Genomic DNA, 23375 nt, shown 5'->3' on the forward strand with positions numbered 1-23375 from the left:
ATCAATTGGCATAACGTCTAAATTGGGGAGAAAAAGGGGTAAAAAAAAAGTATGGTAATAAGTGACTCCACATAAGTGAACCACATTACAGTTGTGTGGTGTCAGTTATAATGTAATACAGGGTCAGTTTTCACATGGTGCTTCTACAAAGAAATGTCTGGTTTATTTAATGTATAAAAACATCACCAGCTCATTTAGTGTCAAAGTGTAAAAAGTGACCCTCCTCTCCTCTCCACAGAATCACACCGCAAGAGTTATGTCACCATCACCATCACCAGGGTGATTGTTGCCGTAGTAGTCATGGCAACAACAGCATTGTTGGTCTACTTCGTTGTCAAGAGGAAGAACACGCCCACCAATGACATTCCCCTGACCTCAACCAATTAGAGCACAACAATAGTGAGCCGCCTCTGTCTATCAGCCAATCAGATCCATCCTGATGACAGTCTGACCTACGTGTCTGTTGTCCACACCAATCAGACTAGGGCTGCAGTGGGAGGAGCAAAAGACACATGATGATGAAGATAAGGTGACTTACTCTACTATTAAACTTGTTCTTCAAACGACCTCCACACCAAGGTCAACAAAACCATCAATAAATGACATTTATTCTTTTGTAAAAAAGGTTAATCTCCAATGACTTGCAAAACGCTTCTATTATGGTCTGTATATACTGCAGATCTACTGTCTGTGTATAACATGGATTTAAACCCATGTTTATAATGTATTATAAACTCAGCTCTAATCTCCAAAGTGGGGTAATTACGTCATTACACTGTAATGCTTTCAAAAGGGATATGTTTAAAGAAATAAATAAAAAAAGAATTCCTCTTCAGCTGTAATAATAATAATTGTAATAAAAGTAAAATAAATCTTTAATGTGGCTAAATTGATGTCATCATTTCCCCCATCTTCTCTGATGATGGGTCTCTGCCAATAAGCCTGTGTGTCACAACAGGACATAGATTAATATTCTAGTTTCAGCTTGTCACCAGAGAGTGTTTTCTGTATATATACCTTTTACTGATCCTTGTATTGATGATGATTTATTGTATTGTATGTCTGGTATGTTTGTCTTGATGATGAATTGAATACATAGGGCCACAATGGGAACAAGCCATTAAGGTCTTTTTGTGTTATCATATTAGCATTTCTTGCATAATTGTACTTGCTGTACTGGTTGCAACTTTTAATAAAGCATTCAATCAATCTATCAATCCTTGCCTTCACCCATCTTATTTGCTCTTTGTGCATAACTTTGTTGCAGTTCATTGAAACGTTGTTGCAGTGTAGTTTCAGTTTCATTAAAACGTGGGAGCTCATCGTCTTGCTCTCTGGAATATTGGTATTGAATATTACATACATTATGCATGATTCATTTTGATGCCTTTAATGTGGATATAAATAGGCTATTTTCTCTTTCATCTTAAGGTCAGTGTGTACCAAGTCAGTGTGTAGAAGGGGTGCACTGCCTAAAACGTTGTTTCCCAAAGTAAACAGTGGGTATATGGGCCCATTTGTGGGTCGTGAACCCATTTTTATGGGTTGCAAGTAAACATTTATTTGTTCAAAAAGTAATGAACAATGTTTTGCCCGTGTAGGGCTTCATCAGATTTGACCGGATGAAGCCCTACACGGGCTAAACATTGTTCATTACTTTTTGGTTAAATAAATAAAGACAGCAGAAAAGGGAATCACCGCAGTTTATCATATGCGGTCCCTTTTCTTCACTTGATTATTTTTGGATCTAGCACTGTGTCTAAAAAACGTACATGTATATATCCTACCTTTTTCCATTGCGAGTAAATATCCTTTTTTTCCCCTTTCCTACATTACGTTTGTTATTTCAAAAGATTTTCAAAAATAAATAAATTACAAATTTCACAAAGAATTCAAACATTTTTCAAAATAATTTCATAAATAGCCAGGCCTATTCCCCTGTCTGTCTGTCTTCCCACAGGTTCTGTAAACTGAGTAATTTGAGGTGCCAATCAGGTGCATTGGGAGCACCTGGCCAGTGTCCTCATTGTGCCCTATAAAAAGCTGGGTGTTGCCCACAGTTAGTATTTCTCTCTCCCTGTTGGCAGCGGTGTTTTTTTAGTTAGCCTTATGTTTGCGCCATTCAACGCCCCGCATTACATTGACCATACATCCATATATTGCTGACACTACCGATTCCACTGAATAAACTCCATGCCATTCTTTGTTATGAGTTTGAGATAATTTGTAGTAAATATTAAATACATTATTCACACACGTTGAAACCAGCCGTGTGCCTTCCTCCTTTTTGTTATGGCCTATGAGCCAGGTTGTAACAAACAAGCTGGACTGAGCTCTGCTGACTGAGGTGTTCTGCTGCCCTTTACTGACCAGGTGACACAGTGCAGTACAGTACTGAAGTCCTAAACATTTCAGATCACAAAAAGAGTAATATAATACAATTAATATAAAATTGTACAAAAGTAAAAATAAAATATTAAAAAAGATATATATTTCCATTAAAAAACAGAGCATAGCAAATCATATTTTCAGTTACACCTCTTCTCGCGGCTTGGCAGCTCCATCACTCCAGTTTGTTGGTACTGTAAGAGTTTTGGCCCAAAGGTTTGGGTGACTCTCTGTAGTTCTGACAACACTCAATGTGTGTAGAGAAATTGAAGTTTAAAAAAAAAAAACTCAAACAAAATAAATATGATATAACATTAACTTCTCGCAACATGAGAGTTTATTTGCTTGTTTGTTTTGTCTTCATGTGTCTACTATAACATTAATAGCAGTGAATGTTGTCCACACACTGCATTGAGCAGGTGGAAGTAGGTTGTTGTAGGTGTTAGGGAACATGAATTAGCATCATTAAAGCAGCGCTCATCGTCCTATCTATGATGACGATCTCAGTGGAGCTATACTGTGGTGTCTGAACCGACTCACCAGTGACAGTGGTGTGGTGTAAATGATGGACTTGCCTTCCCCGACGAAAATGGTGATGTGCTCCATTGTTTGCTCCTCTCCACAAGCACACAGTGGGCTATAGGGCTGCTGCTCCATTTGTGAAGGCTGGCCAAGCAGGGACCATGTCCAGTCCTGAATCTATAGAGGGCTGACCAGGTAAATGTTTAGGTTTTAGCAGTAGTAGAACCTGCTGTCATTCATTAGAAAGGACTGTTATTGTCAACCTCTCTCATTTGAAGGACCCTATAGTTTGATATGCAACATGGACCCTCATTTGATACCTTTTTTTTTTATCCCTGGGACGCTGAGCTACACTTTAAAATCCTCTGTACAGTATTTACAGTATTGAACTCCCTTACGGGTCCATTTGGTTCCATTTGTACACTATCAGAAATACAGACCCCTAAGCATCCATTTGGACCCCTGGTCCAAATGGTCCTCTACCCCACGTAGAGAACCAGTGGTCTTGGCTACAATAGGTGGTTTTGTTTTCCCCTCCTGATACTGTAAGTCTGCTTTTAACTAGACGTGTTGAACTCAAATGAACAGACAAAATAGACTTAGACGATACTAACAGGACTGTTTACACGTCTACACACACTATGTTATATTAATAAGATCTACAAATTAATGAAATAAATGTACAGTTAGTAATCCACCATATTGAGGAACAGAGGTACTGTTAACAACACACAGTAGTAGTTCTCAGCGTCTCTGAGACATGTGAGGTTTGGAGTGTTTTCATGTCGTGGTTATAACACCTCTAACTCATGCACGTCACACCCACGTCTGTCAACCTGCTAGTTCCTTTTTATCACGTTAAACAGTCAACATTCCTAGGTCACTGAACCCTCCCTTGGTTCCTTGCATGGTTTCCTCTGCTGTGTGTGTGTGTGTGTGTGTGTGTGTGTGTGTGTGTGTGTGTGTGTGTGTGTGTGTGTGTGTGTGTGTGAATGAATGGGTGAATGTAATGCACATTGTAAAGCACTTTGGATAAAGGCGCTGTATAAATCCACCACTTATTTTATCATTTTGACTATGGAAGGTTGGGCCATATGAAATCTATACATTACAAAGACCATATAGAGCATGTATACAATAAACACACACACACTTAATGTATGTTCTGTTCAGGCTTAGAGCCTATAAGAGACAAGTTGTACGTGTTCACAGGAAACTCTGCAGAATGACATGTTAATTAATGAGGAACTGGCAAAACAACAAGCAAAGAAGGATGCATATATGCATAGCTGAGGTAATGACCACGGTGCATTCAGAAATAGACCACACTGCTCATTTTAGGAAGAGGATCCATATCTGGTCCAAACGTTGGTTTTGCACCGTTAATATCTAATGCTGCTCTCCAGTCAGACAGACAGACATACAGACAAACAGACAGACGTGGTGTAAAGTAACTAAGTACATGTACTCAAGTACTGTACTTAAGTAAAATTTGAAGTACTTTTACTTTACTGTAGTATTTCCAATTTTCAGCACTTTTACCACTACACTACACCTCAGAGGCAAATATTATACTTTTACTCCACTACAATTTTTTGAGAACTTGAGTTAGTTACTTTGTAGATTTTGATTATTATTACAAAACATACAATACCCACTTCAGCCCCATATACAGTACATTTCGGCCATTTGAAAATAGCAGATCTACAAGCTCACAATTTGTCGCGATGCGACGCATTGTGAGCTTGTAGATCGGCTATTTTCAAAAGATTTTTATACATTTTATACATTTATTAAAAAAAACGTGTGAAATGGGACATTCTGCATAATGAGCACTTTTACTTTTGTACTTTAAGTATATTTTGATACCAATACTCTTGTACTTTTACTCAAGTACATTTTTAATTCTGAACTTACTTGTCAGTATTTCTACATTACAGTATTTATACTTTTAATTATGTAAAAAAGAATGTACTTTTTACACCACAGACAGACAGACAGACAGACAGATGGGAGAAAAAAAAAAATTTAGTCGGTGCTCTACCTACCCTACATAGGCACCGCACTTTGTAGGGTGCACCCTCTGAATTGAGACACAGGAATTGTCAACCTTTCCTCTGCATTTATTTAATTCCCTTACGGGTCCATTTGGTTCCATTTGTACACTCTCAGAGTTAGGGGCCCCTAAGCGTCCATTTGGACCCCTGGTGGTCCCCGGACCCCAGGTTGAGAACCAGTGGTCTTGGCTATGTGGTTTTGTTTTCCCCTCCTGATACTGTAAGTCTGCTTTTAACAAGATGTATTGAATTAAAAAGAACAGACAGAATAGACTTAGACGATACTAACGGGACTGTTTAGGAGGTCATGGTACAACTGAAGATGTGTGGTACTGGTGACACCACGTGGTCATTGACACATCCCACCCTGACCCAAGAGGACTACTACAACCACTTTGGCACGAATAAAGTTTGAGAACTACTGATTTGGGAAATGGAAGGTTTGATTCCCAGCTGTCCTTGAGCAAGACACTGAACCTCTAACTGCTCCTGATGTGTGAATATGTGTAAATGACTGGGTGATGCTAATGCATATTGTAAAGCACTTTGGATAAAGGATCTAGCCTATACATTTACTATTTTGAATATGGAAGGTTATGAAGTATATATACTGTACATCACAAAGACCATAAAGAGCCTATAATCAATAAACACACACTGAGATGTGCTGTTCAGGTTTATAAATACTATAAATACTGAGACATTAAAGTCTATTCTACATGTAAACTGAATGCAAAGGAAGCTGTACCTCTGCAGAATGACTGAGGAAGGAACTTCAACCACAAAACTAGTGCTGCTGCTCTCCAGTCAGCCTCACTCACACACTGAGACAGATATACTGTACAGTACAGACAGACAGACAGAGACCGCTCAAAGAGACAGACAGAGACCGCTCAAAGAGACAGACAGACAGACAGACAGACAGACAGACAGACAGACAGAGACCGAAAGACAGATCAGAATGTCTGGGATCAAATGGATTCAGTTGTTTTTCATTCTGCTGCTTGGAGTCGACAAAACTCACCTACAGGACCCTGTTGAACTCTACAGAAGATCTGGTGATACTGTCAATCTGAGATGTAAGAACACGTTACCTGATGATCCTGACTGTAAATCAACAACATGGCTTTATGAAGAAAAAGATTCACCCACTCCTGGTGTTGTGGCTAAGAATGGTTTCATTCAAATGAGTAAACTAACCCCATCTAAAGCAAACAGAATGAGTTTGGAGTCTAACTGCTCTCTGACTGTTAAAGACATCACAGCTGAAGATGCTGGTCGTTATACTCGACGATTTGAGAATGGTACAAGACACAATCGAAAGTTGTATCTGTCTGTACTGAACATCACCAGAGGAAACAGTGGGACAGAACAGACATTAACATGCTCTCTGTTTGAACATGATGTAAGCAGTGCTAAGCTGAGCTGGCTGAAGGAGGATGGTACCCTGATAAAAGACAACAAGCCTGGATGTTCTACCACTCTGACCATCAACATAAACAACCTGATGAAGGTCAGATGTCAGGTGACTGTTAAAGGCGATGTGAAGATATTCATTGACTTCCCAGGAGACTTGAAGACGACACAAACAACCAACCCTCCCACTGGAACACCACCTCGTTCTACCACTGCCTCGTTCATCCAACCACCTGTTGGTTCACTGTCCACTGTCTCTACAACCCCACAACCACCAGGTAGGAGAGGTGTTGTAGTGTTGGACACCACAACTACCCACAACATTATAACTGACCCTGTATTATAACTGACAACACATAAGACACTCGGGTGGTGCAGTAGCTGCCCATCACCACAGAGTCTGGGGGTTCGAATCCACGTGGTGGTAACTTTCATAATTAAAAACGATGAGCCTTCTATTAAACATGAGTTTAATAGAAGATGGAGTAAATGGAGAAATTATTGGGGCATTGACTTGAAAGTTGGGGAATGACTAATGAGACCCAGCATCGATTCCATATTGGAAGCGTGGGCTATGGTCTTTTATTAAAAAAATGTAAAAACGCAGGAAAAAGAGTCAGATCTTAAGAATTGACATAAAAATAGAGACAACTAACTTTTCGCAGCATAGAGGACACACTCCCCCACCCCCTATTTTATTTTATTAACTTATCATTATCAATATCACTAGTATTATCATTATCATAATTTAGCATTATTAGTATTAGTATAATTGCTTTGTTTGATTTGTGTAATAATGTTTTTTGTTTACTGCATTTTAATTTAGTATGCAACACTGAGTGTATAACAAGAAAAGGAAAATAAAAACAAAACAATTGCAAGAAGATATAATATACTGTATGTGCTGCAACATAAACGTTAATATGAACAAATTGCAATAAAAGTATTAAAAAACTAAATCCACCGTGGTGCATCTGGCTTTGTAGAGCTTCCATACGAACACAATTGGCCCGTGTTCGGGGAAGGGAAGCCGGTCGGGGGAGGCTCTACGTCCTCCCGGTGGGTAGTCAGTAGGCTACAAGAGCAGTGACAACACATACAGATGTGTGTGGGGAGGAATCAATTGGTATAACGACTAAATAAGGATAATAATAACTGACTCCACGTAAGTCCACGTAAGTACAACAGATACATACTGTATCTGTTGTGTGGTGTCAGTCAGTTGTAATGTAATATGGGGTCAGTTTTAACATGATGCTACTACAAAGAAAAGTTGAATTTATTTAATGTATAAAAATATCATCAGCTCAGTTGTGTCAAAGTGTAAAAAGTGACCCTCCTCTCCTCTCCACAGCACCAGACCAGAACGAGAGTGATGTCACCATCACTGTAGTGATTGTTGTGGTGGTTGTGGTTGTAGTCATGGCAACAGCACTGGTGGTGATCTGTTTCATTGTCAAGAGGAAGCACACGCCCACCCATGACATTCCCCTGACCTCAACCAATCAGAGCACAACAACAGCAAGCCGCCCCGGACCGTTGGCCAATCAGATCCATCCTGATGTTGCTCTGATCTACGCGTCTGTCGTCCACACCAATCAGACAAAGGCTGCAGTGGGAGGAGTCAAGAGACATGCTGATGATGATGATGATGATGATGATGAAGATAAGGTTACCTATTCTACCGTTAAACCTCGTTCTTCAAACGACCTCTACGCCAAGGTCAACAAAACCACAAAAAAATGACATGTTTGTAAAAAAGTTAATTTTTAATCTCCTTTAATCTTCCCTGATTTACAAAATTCTTCTATTATGGTCTGTATAGATCTACTGTCTGGATAACATGGTTCAAACCCATGTTTATAATGCATTATAAACTCAGGCCTACTTAATGCATTATAATCTGCTCATAACACAGTGTAATTATAGTTATAACTCATAAATATTCATAATGCTTTATCAATACTCATAATCAGACCAGACTGAAATCGGCATCACTAATTTCCTTTAGATGTTTTAAAAGGATTACCTTAGATGTACTAACCCTAACAGTATTTAGTAGTATTGTATTGCATGTGTCCTTATATGTACATATCTGAAGACATTCTAACAATCAGTGACTGAAAGGGTTTTTAAATGTTTATTGATTGAGACTGTGTGGGGAAGTTGAATTGTTTGTGGGGTCACCTGTCTCTCCTCTGCAGTGCTGGCAATCCTGTTGATTGGAATGGGCCAAGCACTGGAGAGTAGGGGTGTGTGTTTATGTTGGTATTATGTTTTGGCTTTAGTTAATGATCTGTGAATGAATTGGCACCTGGGAAACATTGTAATGAACATATTTGACTTACTTCATTATGACATATTTGTTTAAAATATCTCATGCACTGTGAATAATTCTGCACGTTTGGAGGTAAATACAAAAACCTGCATTAATGTGGACTTGTCAACTTTTTGGAGCCTTGGCCATTCGAGCCTTTTCACATACCAACACTTGCATTTTGTATTTTGTACATCTGAATTCTATTGATGTAGGATTAGCTTTTATTCATGTTGCTTAAACTGTATCACATTTGGAGATATTTTAGGTATTTGCTGTGTATCATGGAGGATGTCCTGTACTGATGTTTGTTTTGTAGTGTATGTTTGGCAAAGACGTGTCATTTTATTCTGCCTCTTGGCCAGTTCACACTTAAAAAAGAGACTTTGTCTCTGTGTGATTTTACTGGTTAAATAAAGGTTACATAAAAAAAATACAAAACACAGAATAAAGCATTTTTAATTACCTGTATCAGGGATTACCAAAGTGGGGTGCATGCACCCTTTGGGGTGCTCCAGCTGTTTCTAGAGGGTTTGTGTGAGATATAAATGAATGTTTTTTTAATAGTTGTAATAAGTATGTCATTTTACTGTGATGTTTTCAAGTGGGATATCTAAATATTACGTTTACATTTTTGATTTAAGATAAAATATCAAAATTGCTATTCAGCTGTAATTTAAATAATTTCAATAAATATAAAAGAAAAACTTAATACAGCTAAAACGATGACAGTATTTCCCCCATCTTCTCTGATGATGGGTCTCTGCCAATAAGCCTGTGTGTCACAACAGTATGTAGATTCGTTTTTTAGCTTGTTTTATACCTTCTATTGATCCTGCTATTGATGATGATTTGTATGTCTGGTATGTTTGTCTTGATGATGAATTGAATACATAGGACCACAATGGAAACAAGCCATCAAGGGTTTGTGTTATCCTTTAGCATTGCTCATGTAATTGCACTTTCTGTACTTTCTGCAACTTTTAATAAAGTATCAATCAATCACACATCCTCTTTGCTGTTTAAAAGTGACCGTTTCTGCATAACGTTCTTGTAGTTTAGTTTTAAGTTTCATTAAAATGTGAAGCACATTGTTCTGCTCTCTGGAATATTGATATTGAATAATTGCATGATTAATCTGGATGCCTATAATGTGGATTTAAATAGACCCACTGTTTCCCAAAGTAAACAAATGGGTCGGGACCCATTTGTGTGTCGCAGACCCATTTTTAATGGTCATGAGTAAATATGCCTTTTTTCTCTTTCCTACATTTTGTTTGTTATTTCAAAAGATTTTCAAAAATCCCCCCAAAAATGTTTTAAATCGCAACAAATTCAGGTAAATTACATACAAAAATGTAAAATAAAGCAATAAGAAGTACAAGCTCACAACGCTGCACAATGCAACACATTGTAAGCTTGCAGATCTGCTAGTTTCACTACTTTGGGTCCTAGCCGGGGATAATTTCTCTTTTGGGTTTCAGGCTAAAAGGATTGGGAACCACTGGCCTAAAAGGTCACACTCACAGAATTCATTTTAAATTAGGCTATTATTATAATTCTTGTAGTTGTAATAAATAATAATGTTATAATGCATTACAGTGTGGTTAAAAGTCACTATAAGTGGTCATTTCAGTTGATTGAGAGCAGTAGCCTACTGTAGCATGTCTCTGCTGTTCAGCTGGACTGAGCTCTGCTGACTGAGGTGTTCTGCCTCTACTGGCCAGCTGACACAGTGCATTACAGTAATTAAGTACTACAAATTTGATGTGTAAAGACTACAAAAAAGAAAAACAATATAATAATAATAATAATAAAATTAAAATAAAATAAAAACAGAGCATAGCACAACAAGGTTCCAGAACATTCCCAGCAAAAGTAGTTAATATAGAATCACAGTCATCTTATCCACTTCATCCATTTATAGTTGGCTATTCAAAAATACTTAACATTTTGAAGATGTTTGGAGAAAACCCCTCTTCTGGGGGTCCCTGGCACAAAACCTTTTCAGATGGGGGTCCATGGCCAAATATCAATTTGGGGGTCCTTGGCTTGAAACATTTAGAGAACCACTGCTAAGTGACTAAGTGAATTAAAGTCTATTGTACATGTAAACTGAACGTTTCCAAAGGAAACTCTTTGCATAATGACATGTTAATTGATGAGGAACTGGCAAACCAACGAGCACGGCAATATTGTTGAGGTGCTGATGACGGTGCAGAAGACTTTTAAGGGAGAAAGAAAGAGGTCACACTGCTCGTTTCAGGAAGAAGACCTGTATCTGGTCGAAAACTTTAGTTGTCAGCCTCATTGACACACCAAGACAGACAGAGAGACGGTCAGGCAGACGGACGGACAGACAGACAGACAGACATCAATCAGTCAGTCAGTCAGTCAGTCAGTTCAGAGGGAAAGTTCAGATCAGAATGTCTGGGATCAAATGGATTCAGTTGTTTTTCATTCTGCTGCTTGGAGTCGACAAAACTCACCTACAGGACTATGTTGACCTCTATAAAAGATCTGGAGAGGTTGTCAATCTGAGATGTAACAACAAGTTACCTGATGATCCTGGCTGTAAATCAACTACGTGGCTTTATGAAGATAAAGATGCAAAGTCTGTTGTTGTTGTGGCTGAGAATGGTTTCATTCAAATGAGTAAACTAACCCAATCTAAAGCAAACAGAATGAGTTTGGATTCTAACTGCACTCTGACTGTTAAAGACATCACAGCTGAAGATGCTGGTCATTATACCTGTCGACGATTTGAGAATAATAGAAGACACGATCAACAGATTTATCTGTCTGTACTGAGCATCACCAGAGGAAACAGAGGGACAAAACGGACATTAACATGCTCTCTGTTTGAACATTATAAAAGCTGTGCTACGCTGAGCTGGCTGAAGGAGGATGGTATCCTGATTAAAGACGACAAGTATGGATGTTCTACCACTCTGACCATTAACAACAACCTGATGAAGGTCAGATGTCAGTTGACTTTTGACAGCAAAGTGCAGACATTCATTGACTTCCCAGGAGACTTGAAGACGACACAAACAACCAACGCTCCCACTGGAACACCACCTCGTTCTACCACTGCCACGTCCATCCAACCACCTGTTGATTCACTGTCCACTGTCTCTACCATCCAACAACCACCTGTTGATTCACTGTCCACTGTCTCTACCGCCCAACAACCACCAGGTAGGAGAGGAGTTAGGAGTCACAACTGACCCACATGACATACATTTACAACTGAACCACATTACATTAAAACATATGTATATGTTTTTTATTTTTTTCCCCGAATGGATTCCCAGATTGCATTACTACAGACATTGCATAATATAACTGACTCCACACACAATTGAACCACATTACAGTGGTGTTGTGTCAGTTGTAATGTAATATGTAGTCAGTTTTAACACAATTCTTCTACAGCAAAACATCTGGTTAATTTAACGTTTATATAAAATTATCACCAGCTCAGTTTAGTGTCAAAGTGTAAAAAGTGACCCTCCTCTCCTCTCCAAAGCATCACACCCCAAGAGTTATGTCACCATCACCAGGGTGATTGTTGCGGTAGTAGTCATGGCAACAACAGCATTAGCGGTCTACTTTGTTGCCAAGAGGAAGAACACGGCCACCAATGACATTCCCCTGACCTCAAACAATTAGAGCACAACAATAGTGAGCCGCCTCTGTCTATCAGCCAATCAGATCCATTCTGATGACAGCCTGACCTACATGTCTGTCATCCACTCCAATCAGACGAGGGCTGCAGTGGGAGGAGCCAAGACACATGATGATGATGTTAAATCTCTTTCTTCAAACGACCTCTACGCCAAGGTCAACAAAACCACCAATAAATGACATGTTTGTACCAAAAGTTCATCTTTAATCTCCCCTGATTTACAAAATGCTTCTATTATGGTCTGTATATAGATCTACTGTCTTTAGAACATGGGTTCAAACCCATGTTTATAATGCATTATAAAAAAATGAATTCCTCTACAGCTGTAATAATAATAATGGTAATACATGTAAAAACAAGTCTTTAATGTGGATAAAATGATGACATAATTTCCTCCATCTTCTCTGGTGATGGGTCTCTGCCAATAAGCCTGTGTATCAAACAGGATCTATTAGTCTTCTAGTTTCAGCTTGTCACCAGAGAGTGTTTTCTGTATACCTTTTATTGATCCTTGTATTGATGATGATTTGTTGTATTGTATGTCTGGTACGTTTGTCTGGATGATGAATTGAATACATAGTGCCACAATGGGAACAAGCCATTAAGGCCTTTTTGTGTTATCATATTAGCATTTCTTGCATAATTGTACTTGCTGTACTGGTTGCAACTTTTAATAAAGCATTCAATCAATCAATCAATCCTTTTTTTTTTTTGATGACATTCCTTGCCTTCACCCATCTTCTTTGCTCTTTAAAGGTGACATTTTGTGCATAACTGTGTTGCAGTTCATTGAAACGTTGTTGCAGTGTAGTTTCAGTTTCATTAAAATGTGAGAGCTCATTGTCTTGCTCTCTGGAATATTGGTATTGAATATCATTATGCATGATTCATTTTGATGCCTTTAATGTGGATATAAATAGGCTATTTTCTCTTTCATCTTAAGGTCAGTGTGTACCAAGTCAGTGTGTAGAAGGGGTGCACTGCCTAAAACGTTGTTTCCCAAAGTAAACAGTGGGTATGGGCCCATTTTGTGGGCCGTGAACACATTTTTATGGGTTGCAACTAAACATTTATTTATTCAAAAATAATGAACAACGTTTTGCCCGTGTAGGGCATCATCAGATTTGACCGGATGAAGCCCCACACAGGCTAAACATTGTTCATTACTTTTTGGTTAAATAAATAAAGACGGGAGAGCAGTTTATCGTATGCGGTGATTCCCTTTTCTTCACTTGATTATTTTTGGATCTAGCACTGTGTCTAAAAAACTGTGGAGATGTACATATCCTACCTTTTTCCATTGCGAGTAAATATCCTTTTTTTTCCCTTTCCTACATTTTGTTTGTTATTTCAAAAGATTTTCAAAAATAAATAAATTACGAATTTCACAAAGAATTCAAACATTTTTCAAAAATAATTTCATAAATAGCCAGGCCTATTCCCCTGTCTGTCTTTGTCTTCCCAGAGGTTCTGTAAACTGAGTAATTTGAGGTGCCAATCAGGTGCATTGGGAGCACCTGGCCAGTGTCCTCATTGTGCCCTATAAAAAGCTGGGTGTTGGTCACAGTTAGTATCTCTCTCTCCCTGATGGCAGTGGCGTTTTTTAGTTAGCCATATGTTTGCGCCATTCAACGCCCCGCATTACATTGACCATACATCCATATATTGCTGACACTACCGATTCCACTGAATATACTCCATGCCATTCTTTGTTATGAGTTTGAGATAATTTGTAGTAAATATTAAATACATTATTCACACACGTTGAAACCAGCCGTGTGCCTTCCTCCTTTTTGTTATGGCCTATGAGCCAGGTTGTAACTAACAAGCTGGACTGAGCTCTGCTGCCTGGAGGTGTTCTGCTGCCCTTTACTGACCAGCTGACACAGTGCAGTACAGTACTGAAGTCCTAAACATTTCACATCACAAAAAGAGTAATATAATACAAATAATATAAAATTGTACAAAAGTAAAAATAAAATATAAAAATAAAAATATATTTCCATTAAAAAACAGAGCATAGCAAATCATATTTTCAGTTACACCTTCTCAGGGCTTGGCAGCTCCATCACTCCAGTTTGTAGGTGTAAGAGTTATCATTCTTTTTGGCCCAAAGATTTGGGTGACTGTCTGTAGTTCTGACAACTGGTGGAATCAGTACTGCATACTCTTCAATGTTACTGCAATTGTTGCACTCAATGTGTGTAGAGAAAAGAAGTTAAGAAAAAAAAAAAACTCAAACAAAATAAATATCATATAACATTAACTTCTCGCAACATGAGAGTTTATTTGCTTGTTCGTTTTGTCTTCATGTGTTTACTATAACTTTAATAGCAGTGAATGTTGTCCACACACTGCATTGAGCAGGTGGAAGTAGGTTGTTATAGGTGTTAGGGAACATGAATTAGCGTCATTAAAGCGATCATCGTCCTATGATGACGATCTCAGCGGAGCTATACTGTGGTGTCTGAACCGACTCACCAGTAACAGTGGTGTGGTGTAAATGATGGACTTGCCTTCCCCGATGAAAATGGTGACTCCATTGTTTGCTCCTCTCCACAAGCACACAGTGGGCTATAGGGCTGCTGCCCCATTTGTGAAGGCTGGCCAAGCAGGGACCATGTCCAGTCCTGAATCTATAGAGGGCTGACCAGGTAAATGTTTAGGTTTTAGCAGTAGTAGAACTCTGCTGTCATTCAATAGAAAGGCCTGTTATTGTCAACCTCTCTCATTTGAAGGACCCTATAGTTTGATATGCAACATGGACCCTCATTTGATACCTTTTTTTTATCCCTGGGACGCTAAGCTACACTTTAAAATCCTCTGTACAGTATTTACAGTATTTAACTCCCTTACGGGTCCATTTGGTTCCATTTGTACACTATCAGAAAATACAGACCCCTAAGCATCCATTTGGACCACTGGTGGTCCCCGGACCCCACGTAGAGATCCAGTGGTCTTGGCTACAGCAGGTGGTTTTGTTTTCCCCTCCTCATACTTTAAGTCTGCTTTTAACTAGACATGTTGAACTCAAACAGACAAAATAGACTTAGACGATACTAACAGGACTGTTTACACGTCTACACACACTATGTTATTAATAAGGTCTACAAATGAATGAAATAAATGTACAGTTAGTAATCCACCATATTGGGGAACAGAGGTACTGTTAACAACACACAGTAGTAGTTCTCAGCATCTCTGAGACATATGAGGTTTGGAGTGTTTTTTGGTCGTGGTTATAACACCTCTAACTCATGCACGTCACACCCACGTCTGTCAACCTGCTAGTTCCTTTTTATCACGTTAAACAGTCAACATTCCTAGGTCACTGAACCCTCCCTTGGTTCCTTGCATGGTTTCCTCTGCTGTTTGTGTTGTATGCAAGTTGTACGTGTCCACAGGTAACTCTGCAGAATGACATGTTAATTAAAGAGGAACTGGCAAAACAACAAGTAAAGAAGGACGCATATCAATATAGCTGAGGTAATGACCACGGTGCATTAAGAAAGAGAACTCATTTCAGGAAGATGACCTGTATCTGGTCAAAAATGTTGGTTTCCAGTCAGCCTCACTGACACGCACACTGAGAGAGACAGACACTACTTACTTACTTTACTGGTGTATTTCCAATTTTCAGTACTTTTACCACTACACTACATCTCAGAGGCAAATATTATACTTTTACTCCACTACAATTATTTGAAAACTTGAGTTAGTTACTTTGTAGATTTTGATTATTATTACAAAACATACAATACCCACTTCAGCCCCATATACAGTACATTTCGGCCATTTGAAAATAGCCGATCTACAAGCTCACAATGCGACGCATTGTGAGCTTGTAGATCGGCTATTTTCAAAAGATTCTGCATAATGAGCACTTTTTCTTTTGTACTTTAAGTATATTTTGATACCAATACTTTTGTACTTTTACTCAAGTACATTTTTAATTCTGGACTTTTACTTGTAAGTATTTCTACGTTGCAGTATTGATACTTTTACTTATGTGAAAAAAATGTACTTTTTACACCACAGACAGACAAACAGACAGACAGACAGACAGACAGACAGACAGACAGACAGACAGACAGACAGACAGACAGACAGACAGACAGGAGAAACATTTTTTTGAGTGGGTGCTCTACCCACCCTACATAGGCACCGCACTTTGTAGGGTGCAACCTCTGAATTGAGACACAGGAATTGTCAACCTCTCTCATTTGATACCTTTCTTTTTTTTTTTATCTCTGGGACACTGAGCCGATTTGGTTCCATTTGTACACTCTCAGGGTCGGTTGCACCAAGTGGGATTAAATAAAGCTTAGTTTAGGGTTAATCAAAGATTTGTTGATCTAGGATTTATTTTAATTCGAGTTGTGTTGCACCACTTAATTTTAAGCATTGCTTAACAAATCTGTGATTTAAATCCTTAACCTGTGATTAAAACGTTAAACAGTGATTAAAACTTTAAACAGTGATTATTTCATGGATTAAACTTTGTTGTGTGTCCGCCATCTTGGATTTGCGCTGTAAATAAAAAGGAATACTTCTTCTCTTGAGCCAAATATCATTAGAATTACTTTTTTATTCACTTTTGAGATAATTGCAGGCCCAATTTTATCAATTATTCTCATTGCAGACTCTTTGCTGAATCTGTACCGCCTTTTAAATTCAGCATTATCATAACATTTGACTGGGTTTAGACGGTCCCTTATTTTTCTTTGAGCTACTCTTTCGTTTTCATGAAGCCATCTGATATATGCTGCCATGTTTACATTTAAACCACCTGTACTGCAAGTTTAGAATTAATCCCTTACTGACATTTAAATTGGAGTTTAAAGTAGTGGTGCAACAGGATTAACATTAATCCAGGTTTACTGTGAAAATGAAAACCAAGATTAAAAGGATGGTTTAAAACTAAACCTGGTTAGTGGAAACTAGGTTTAAAGTTTGGTGCAACTGGATTAATAGATAAACCTTGATTTAAACCAGGTTAAAGCTTAATCCCTCTTGGTGCAACCGACCCTCAGAGTTAGGGGCCCCTAAACGTCCATTTGGACCCCTGGTGGTCCCCGGACCCCACGTTGAGAACCAGTGGTCTTGGCTATGTGGTTTTGTTTTCCCCTCCTGATACTGTAAGTCTGCTTTTAACAAGACGTGTTGAACTCTAAAGAACAGACAAAATAGACTCAGACGATACTAACAGGACTGTTTAGGATCCGATGAGGTCATGGTACAACTGAAGATGTGTTGTACTGGTGGAACCACGTGGTCATTGACACATCCCACCCTGACCCAAGAGGACTTCTACAACCACAATCACTTGTTTACACACACACACACACACGCACGCACGCACGCACGCACGCACGCACGCACGCACGCACGCACGCACGCGCACACGCACACGCACACATACACACACACAGGGATTAATAAGGTAAGAAATTATATAAATGTACAGTCAGTGTCCCACCATAGTGTAGCGACCCACGAAAGGCCCGGCCGTAACTTGCTCCTCCAAAGGAGCTACAGTAGCTCTCTTGGCATTGCTTGATAATCTGCCGTTCTGCCGAGCTGGAGACCGGCGTTCGATTCCATCTCACTACGCGAAACATTACAATATTGAGGAACAGAAGTACTGTTAACAACACACAGCAGCAGACATGTCTGGCACTGTCTGACACTGTTTTTAGGTTGTGGTTACAACACTTCTAACTCATGCACGTTACACCATGACTGTTAACCCGTTAGTTCCTTTTTATCACGTTAAACAGTCAACTTTGTTAGGTCCTATCTATTGATCATTATCATAAATATATGTATCCATATATAAAGTATGTACGCTTTTGGTTTACTGGGTCTAGATGGTTTAGCTTCTCTGGATTTCAAAATGTGCTACTGTACACCATGGCTAATTTCTCCTCCTCCTAAATGACTTTAGAAGAAGGTGAAATGAAATGAAAAAATGAAATTGTGTAAACATAGTATTAGAGTGGCAGAGTCTCAGAAGGTAGAGCGGAAATGGAAGGTTTGATTCCCAGCTGTCCTTGAGCAAGACACTGAACCTCTAACTGCTCCTGATGAGCAGGTTGGTGTCTTGCATGGTGTCCTCTGCTGTCTGTGTGTGAATGACTGGGTGAATGTAATGCACATTGTAAAGCACTTTGGATAAAGGATCTATAGCCTATACATTTACCATTCAGAATATGTAAGGTTGGTCTATACATTACAAAGACCATATAGAGCATACAGTATAAACAATAAACACACACAGATTTGTGCTCTGCAGGCTTACGGTGCGTTTTAACAGCGGGCAATACTGGGCGACATCGTCCAAAAATATAATGAAAGTCTATGAGAGCCGGCGATCGGGCGAAGTGGGCGGGGGGGGCGATGAAAGATGGATTTTCTTTCTCTTTTTGGGCGATGTTGCCCGGCATCGCCCAGTATCGCCCGCTGTTAAAACGCACCGTTAGAGTCTGTAAATACAGAGACATTAAAGTCTATTCTCCATTGAATGTTTTCACAGGAAACTCTCTGCATAATGACATGTTAATTAATGAGGAACTGACAAACCAACAAGCAAAAAAGGACGCACACCAATATTGTTGAGGTGGATGACGGTGCAGAAGACTTTTAAGGAAGAAGGAAAGAGGACACACTGCTCGTTTCAGGTTGAAAACGTTGGTTTCCAGTAGACAGCTCAGACAGACAGACAGACAGACAGAAAGTTCAGATCAGAATGTCTGGGATCAAATGGATTCAGTTGTTCTTCATTCTGCTGCTTGGAGTCGACAAAACTCACCTACAGGACCCTGTTGTCTTCTACAGAAGACCTGGAGATACTGTCAATCTGAGATGCAACGATACGTTACCTGATGATCCTGGCTGTATGTCAACTCCGTGGCTTTATAAAAAAAAAACTACACAGTCTCCTGACGTCATTGTTGTTGTTTCTGGTAAGCCAACCAACGCAAACAAGATGAGTTTGGATTCTAACTGCTCTCTGACTGTTAAAAACATCACAGCTGAAGATGCTGGTCGTTATACCTGTCGACAATTCGTGAATTCAACACCACGTGATCAACATAGTTATCTGTCTGTACTGAACACCACCAGAGAAAACAGTGGGACAGAACAGACATTAACATGCTCTCTGACTCTGTTTGAATATGATATGACAAGCTGTGCTACGCTGAGCTGGCTGAAGGACGATGGTACCCTGATAAAAAACGATGTTCAGTCTATATGTTCTACCACTCTGACCATCAACATGCGCAACCTGATGAAGGTCAGATGTCAGGTGACTGTTAAAGGCAAAGTGCAGACATTCATTGACCTCCCAGGAGACTTCAAGACGACACAAACAACCAACCCTCCTGCCAACCCTCCACCAGGTAGGAGAGGAGTTGACACTACAACTGACCCATATTATATTACTACTGACCTTGCATTATAACTGACTACACATAAGGTGCTCGGGGGGCATAGTGGTAAAATAGCTGCCCAGCACCGCGGAGGGTGGGGGTTCAAATCCACTCATTTGGCTTTGTTGAGCGTCTATATAGGAACACAATTGGCCCATTGGTCGGGGTAGGGAAGCCGGGAGGGGAGGGTGATATTTGTCACTATAAGTGTACTCCCACGGGCTGGTGTAGTAGGACGGAGGCTCTACGTCCTCCTGGTGGGGGCTCCTCGCTGGCAGATGAGCCAGTAGGATACAACAGCAGTCACAACACACACAAATAGAGACACACGGCGGACTACAAAATTCACGCCCACAATTGAGACAGCGCCCTCACTCGAGGTCCGTTAGAACGATGTACTGCAGCTGTCAATGCAATCCCTATGAGAGGATATGAGAGTTAACCTGCTTTTAACCCATCGAGACCTGAAGCCGATCTTTTTCATGTCCAGGACCCCCAAAATTAAATGCATTTGGCTGCGGACCCCCATCAAAATATTTTGTTCCAGGGACCCCCAGAAGCAAAGATTTGAGTTAAAAATGTTCGCTTTAAAAATATATATATTCAAAGATTTGCACACATTTTCACTATTTTTCAAAAATAGCAGATCTACAAGCTCATAGCGCGGCACTCGGTGCCGCGCTATGAGCTTGTATATCTGCTATTTTTGAATTGCCCAAAGTGTAAAATAATGATTTTTAGCTCAAATCTAAAAATGAGACAGTTCCAGGTCTCAATGGGTTACAATGATCCTACATGAACTGGAGAAGATATAGAGTTGAATAAAAATATGTTTCCAAATGTATAGAGTGTCTTTATCAACATATCTTCTGTTGATGTGTTTCACATTTAATTTGCCACTTGAATGGGTTACCCATAATGATAACACAGCAGAGGGGAGACGGCAGACAGACAAATAGTCACATTTCAGTGACATCACTCTCTACGAGCGCCGAGCGCCGACTTTGAAGAGGCTAATTCTCATCCCAATCCCGACTGACTTTGTTCATGTCTATATTTTGAACATCTGATTGGCTTATATTAATTTTCTTCCTACCGCGAAGCTCCGACTGTACATGAAAAATCAAAACGTGTGGGTTTACCGTTGTATTAACTTGCCTGAATGTAAGCTGGGGAAATGGAGGAGTGACATATCCTGACATTTTCAACTACTTAGTGAATTATTCAGTTTAATATTAATATACAAATAGTCTTGCAAGATGCTTTTTGGATAATTGTACAAAAATAAATAGCCTATAAAAGTGATACATGAGAGAAACAAACGTATCTGGGTATTGAAAACCTCAAGGGATGCGTCCGTGACGTATATACCATGCGGCCACTTAAACTTTAGATTTCAGTTGCTAGAACTTTTGACACACTGATTGAGTATATTATAGTATATTGTGGGTTGTATATTGAGATGGCAGGTATCAATGTCACATTAAAAAGGACAAATCAAACAAAAAAAGATCGCTACAGCCTCAGTATTCAACCAGTGAAATTACGGTATTTTACGATGCCTCTCATATAGGGATTGCATTGACAGCTGCAGTGCATCGTTCTAACGGACCTCGAGTGGGGGCGCTGTCTCAATTGTCGGCATGAATTTGTAGTCCGCCGTGTGTCTCTATGTGTGTGGGGAGGAATCAATCGGCATAACGACTAAATTGGGGAGAAAAAGGGGTAAAAAAAAAAGAGTCTCCACATACAAGTGAACCACAATACAGTTGTCTGGAGTCAGTTCTAATGTAATACAGGGTCAATTTTAACATAATGCTTCTACAAAGAAAAGTCTGGTTAATTTAATGTATGAAAATATCAGCTCAGTTTTGTGTCAAAGTGTAAAAAGTGACCCTCCTCTCCTCTCCACAGCATCAAACCCGAACAAAAGTGATGTCACCATCGCCGTTGTGTTTGTTGTGCTAGTGGTGGTTGTAGTCATGGCAACAGCATTGGTCATCTTCTTCGTTGTCAAGAGGAAGAACACGCCCACCAATGACATTCCCCGGACCTCAACCAATCAGAGCACAACAATAGCGACCCACCCTGGACCGTCGGCCAATCAGATGACAGTGTCTGCAGACCCTGATGACAGTGTGATCTATGTGTCTGTCGTCCACACCAATCAGACGAGGGCTGCAGTGGGAGGAGCCAAGACACATGATGATGATGATGATGGTGATGATGTTGATGATACTGTGACCTACTCTACCGTTAAATTTCGTTCTTGAAACGACCTCTACGCCAAGGTCAACAAAACCACCAATAAATGACATGTTTGTACAAAAAGTTAATCTTTAATCTCCTTTAATCTCCACTGATTTACAAAACGCTTCTATTATGGTCTGTATATAGATCTAGTCATGGGTTCAAACCCATGCTTATTTCGCATTATAAAACTCAGGCCTACTTAATGCCTTATAATCGGCTCATAACACAGTGAAATTATAGTTATAAACACTCTTAAATATTCATGATACCTTAACAATAATTATTACACAGAATGAAACATTTTTAATTACCTGTAATTCAGGGAATACAAAAGTGGGTTGAAGGCACCCTTTGGGGTGCTCAAGCTGTTTCTAGGGGGTGTGTCAGAGAAATAAATTAATGTTGGTTTAATGGTTGTAATAATTACGTCAATACACTGTAATGCTTTCAAGTGGGATTTTTTTTATATAAAAAATAAAATCCTCTTCAGCTGTAATAATAATAATTGTAATAAATGTAAAAAATACATTTTTAATGTGGCTAAAATTATGACATAATTTCCCCCATCTTCTCTGATAATGGGTCTCTGCTAATAAGCCTGTGTGTCACAACAGGACCTAGATTAGTCTTCTAGCTTTAGCTTGTTACCAGAAAGTGTTTTCTGGATACAGTATAACTTTTATTGATCCTGGTATTGATGACGATTTATTGTATTGTATGTCTGGTCTGGTATGTTTGTCTTGATTTGTCCTTTTGTGTTATCATATTAGCAATTCTTGCATAATTGTACTTGCTGTACTGGTTGCAACTTTTAATAAAGCATTCAATCAATCAATCAATCAATCAATCAATCAATCAATCAATCCTTGCCTTCACCCATCTTCTTTGCTCTGACATTTTGTGCATAACTTTGTTGCAGTTCATTGAAACATTGTTGCAGTGTAGTTTCAGTTTCATTAAAACGTGAGAGCTCATTGTCTTGCTCTCTGGAATATTGGTATTGAATATGATTCATCAGATGAATTTCATCTTGATGCCTTTAATGTGGATATAAATAGGCTATTTTCTCTTTCATCTTAAGGATTGGCGGTGCATCAACCAAGTCAGTGCGTAGAATTGTTGCACTGCACATTGTTTCCAAAAGTAAACAGGGACCCATTGTTATGGATCTCAAGTAAACATTTATTTCACTAAAAAATAATGAACAACGTTTCGCCCGTGTAAGGCTTCATCAGATTCGACCGGATGAAGCCTTACGGATGAAGCCTTACACGGGCGAAACGGACATTCCCTTCCCT

The 23375-nt window shown here is 39.3% G+C and overlaps 2 protein-coding genes across 2 annotated transcripts in view; both read left to right on the top strand.

Annotated features, from left to right (window-relative positions):
* LOC311045979 (uncharacterized protein) overlaps positions 1 to 8129 on the top strand; it is a gene marked incomplete at its 3' end in the record, with an annotated part of 16090 nt that extends 7961 nt beyond the window's left edge. The window contains exon 2 of the mRNA XM_084058049.1: positions 7738 to 8129. Within this exon, the coding sequence (XP_083914175.1) occupies positions 7738 to 8129 (392 nt within the window). The remainder of the gene's footprint in view (positions 1 to 7737) is intronic.
* A 10970-nt stretch (positions 8130 to 19099) lies between these two features.
* LOC311045902 (uncharacterized protein) lies at positions 19100 to 22893 on the top strand. Its single transcript, XM_084057976.1, has 2 exons — positions 19100 to 19794; positions 21739 to 22893. The coding sequence occupies exons 1-2, from the start codon at positions 19140 to 19142 to the stop codon at positions 22095 to 22097; spliced, it is 1014 nt and encodes a 337-aa protein (XP_083914102.1). The 5' UTR covers positions 19100 to 19139; the 3' UTR covers positions 22098 to 22893.
* Positions 22894 to 23375: the final 482 nt, after the last annotated feature.

This window comes from Gymnoscopelus microlampas (genome assembly GCF_963454915.1).
Source record: "Gymnoscopelus microlampas genome assembly, chromosome: 5".
In the NCBI taxonomy this organism is placed as follows: Eukaryota; Metazoa; Chordata; class Actinopteri; order Myctophiformes; family Myctophidae; genus Gymnoscopelus; species Gymnoscopelus microlampas.